The sequence below is a fragment of the Gadus morhua genome, chromosome 18 (assembly GCF_902167405.1).
Source record: "Gadus morhua chromosome 18, gadMor3.0, whole genome shotgun sequence".
Lineage (NCBI taxonomy): Eukaryota > Metazoa > Chordata > Actinopteri > Gadiformes > Gadidae > Gadus > Gadus morhua.
In genome coordinates this window covers 9,138,680-9,141,179 of record NC_044065.1, presented here as the reverse complement: position 1 = coordinate 9,141,179, position 2,500 = coordinate 9,138,680, and the positions used below count along the sequence as shown (strand labels likewise).

The 2,500-nt window shown below is 43.3% G+C and overlaps 1 protein-coding gene across 1 annotated transcript in view; it reads left to right on the top strand.

Annotated features, from left to right (window-relative positions):
- usp54b (ubiquitin specific peptidase 54b) overlaps window positions 1-2,500 on the top strand; it is a gene marked incomplete at its 5' end in the record, with an annotated part of 29,121 nt that overhangs the window by 1,067 nt on the left and 25,554 nt on the right. The window contains 1 exon segment of the mRNA XM_030340948.1: window positions 1,893-1,998. Coding sequence (XP_030196808.1) covers window positions 1,893-1,998 — 106 coding nt within the window.

Below are 2,500 nucleotides of genomic sequence, written 5' to 3'. Positions count from 1 at the left end.
AAGTACAACACTGGCTCGGAAATCCTGTGCAAATACACGTCTCTATTGCCTCTTGGCACTGCGTAGCAAGAGGCCGCAGACGGAGGTGCCAGGAAGTAAAGGAGAAACGGGAAGGGACGGGTGCAAAGTGGCCAGGATAATATCGCTTGAGAACACTGCATTGAAGCAACTCGCTCGCTAAACCTAGCGCGCTAGCTCGAGCCAATGTTGTTGGTTTTATGATGGTTGATTTGTCTTTGCCTTTTCGTTCGGTCAGTTGAGGTCAGCTAATGGTGCTCTTTGGGAGCGTAGCTTATTCCAAACTGGTACCGAGTGTTGTGAGGAGGTCGTGAGTGCTGTTGGTTAAGGCGAGATACTTCAGCATTTAATGGTGTAATATTTCCCCTTCAGCCACCCCCCTCCTCCATCTTTGCTCTAGTGTTGTATCACCGTCTCCATTTGTCAAGCCAGTGAGTGTGGGGTTTTAAGAGTTAGCAGAAGACTGCACATTGGAGAAGGGTGACAGAGAGTTCAGTTCAGGTAATAATAATCCAAAGCCTGCCTTACCGAATTTGGAGGGACTTTTCCACGACATATTGAGGAGTAAGCTATGTTTAAATAAGTCTACCGAGCAGAGACATGAGGGATACCCTTCGCCATGATATGATGATGATTACAGCTACAGCCGTGTGCAAACAAACTCAATACTAGTGTGAATGTGGTTGTTTTAGATGCAGTCATTAGTACTTAATGCATAGACAGCCCAACCAATCTAACAGGGAGTAATGAGCCATTATAAAGGAATGCATCACACCTTACAATAAGTTTACATTAATAAACCATTAATTAACAATAGTTATTAGCTTATATCTCATTAATAAGCCTTGTTATAAAGCATTAGCATATGGGATAGGATTAAGGTTAAGGTTATGTTTAAGGTTTAATAATGTATTAATTAATACCTTCGTTAACATGAACACCACTTGTTAACATAAACACCTTTCATAAATGATTACTAGACTGTTAGTTACATTTGTTTATTAGCTGTTAGTTCATTGTTTGTTAATTCTTATAACTGTATTAACTAATGTTAATACATGATTATTTAATCAACCCTTATTTTAAAGTGTTACCAAGGATGCATCGAACAGCATGCTATCCTAAAGAATAGTTAATAGTTACAACCATGTTGGTTTATAGTAGGCATACAAGTGGGTACATGGAGAGGAAACGTATTTTAGAATGTATATAGAATAGAGAATATAGTATACATCATATTGAGGAGCTGCACCTGTTCCTTTGCGTTAGGCGTCAACGTGAACAGCACACGGCACGTTTTGCCGCGAGCGCCAATTTGTCCGCTCTGATGTCAATTCCATCCGACCTCCGAGAGGAGCTGTGGCTTCACTTCTCATTAGCTCTGATCCCCCCCCCCTACCCCTGAACCTCTCACAACATGGCCCCACGCTGGGGACGAGCCCTGGGAGGCGCTGATGGTGGAGCTCCACACACGAGTGGACACAAGGTCCTTCTTTCATAGCGCGCTACCAGACGCTGTTGAAAGTGACAGGAAATGAACATTTATTGACATAAAAATGCTGAATGCGACTTAATTCATACATTCTGAAAGTATAAAGGAAGATAAGACCTTAGCTGGCGGGTTATCAAATTCACATTAGATTACTAGTGTGGAACTTTCTATGCGTCTAAATACCTCATTTATTCAAATGTATTATAGAGTAAATATTGAAATATTCATTTGGTAGTAATAATTTAGTGTTGGTAAAATCAGTACTTATTTTTCCTTTCTAATGTATTTGCGTGCATGTGTGTGTCTGTGTGTGTGTGTGTGTGTGTTTGTGAGTGTGTTTGTGTGTGTGTGTGTGTGTGCGTGTGTGTGTGTGCGTGCACAGTAACCAGGCGGTGCGGATGCTGGAGTGCAGAGAGAAGCCCACGCCGGACATGTTCGGAGAGCTGCTCCGGAACGCCAGCAACATGGGAGACCTGCGCAACTGCCCTGTGAGTGCTCACACACACACACACACACACACACACACACACACACACACACACACACACACACACACACACACACACACACACACACACACACACACACACACACACGCACACGCGCACGCACACACACGCACATGCACACACACAACCCACACATACATACACACATTCACGCACACACACACACACACACACACACACACACACACACACACACACACACACACACACACACACACACACACCAAACACACACGCACACACACGCACACACTACGGAGGGCCGAAAGGGTACAAAACGACGACTCCTTGTAGAAGAGTATTCATTAAAATCGACGTAAAATACAGCATTTAAACTTTCATAATGCAGCATTTTATGCCATTGTGTTTAATTATGGTGTATAATGCGCCCTTTTAGAGGTTCAAAAGTGGCCGTCTTTTAGGCTGGCTTGGGCCGCGCTTTTCTTCAAGTCTACAACGGGGTATAATATTGTATTTGGGG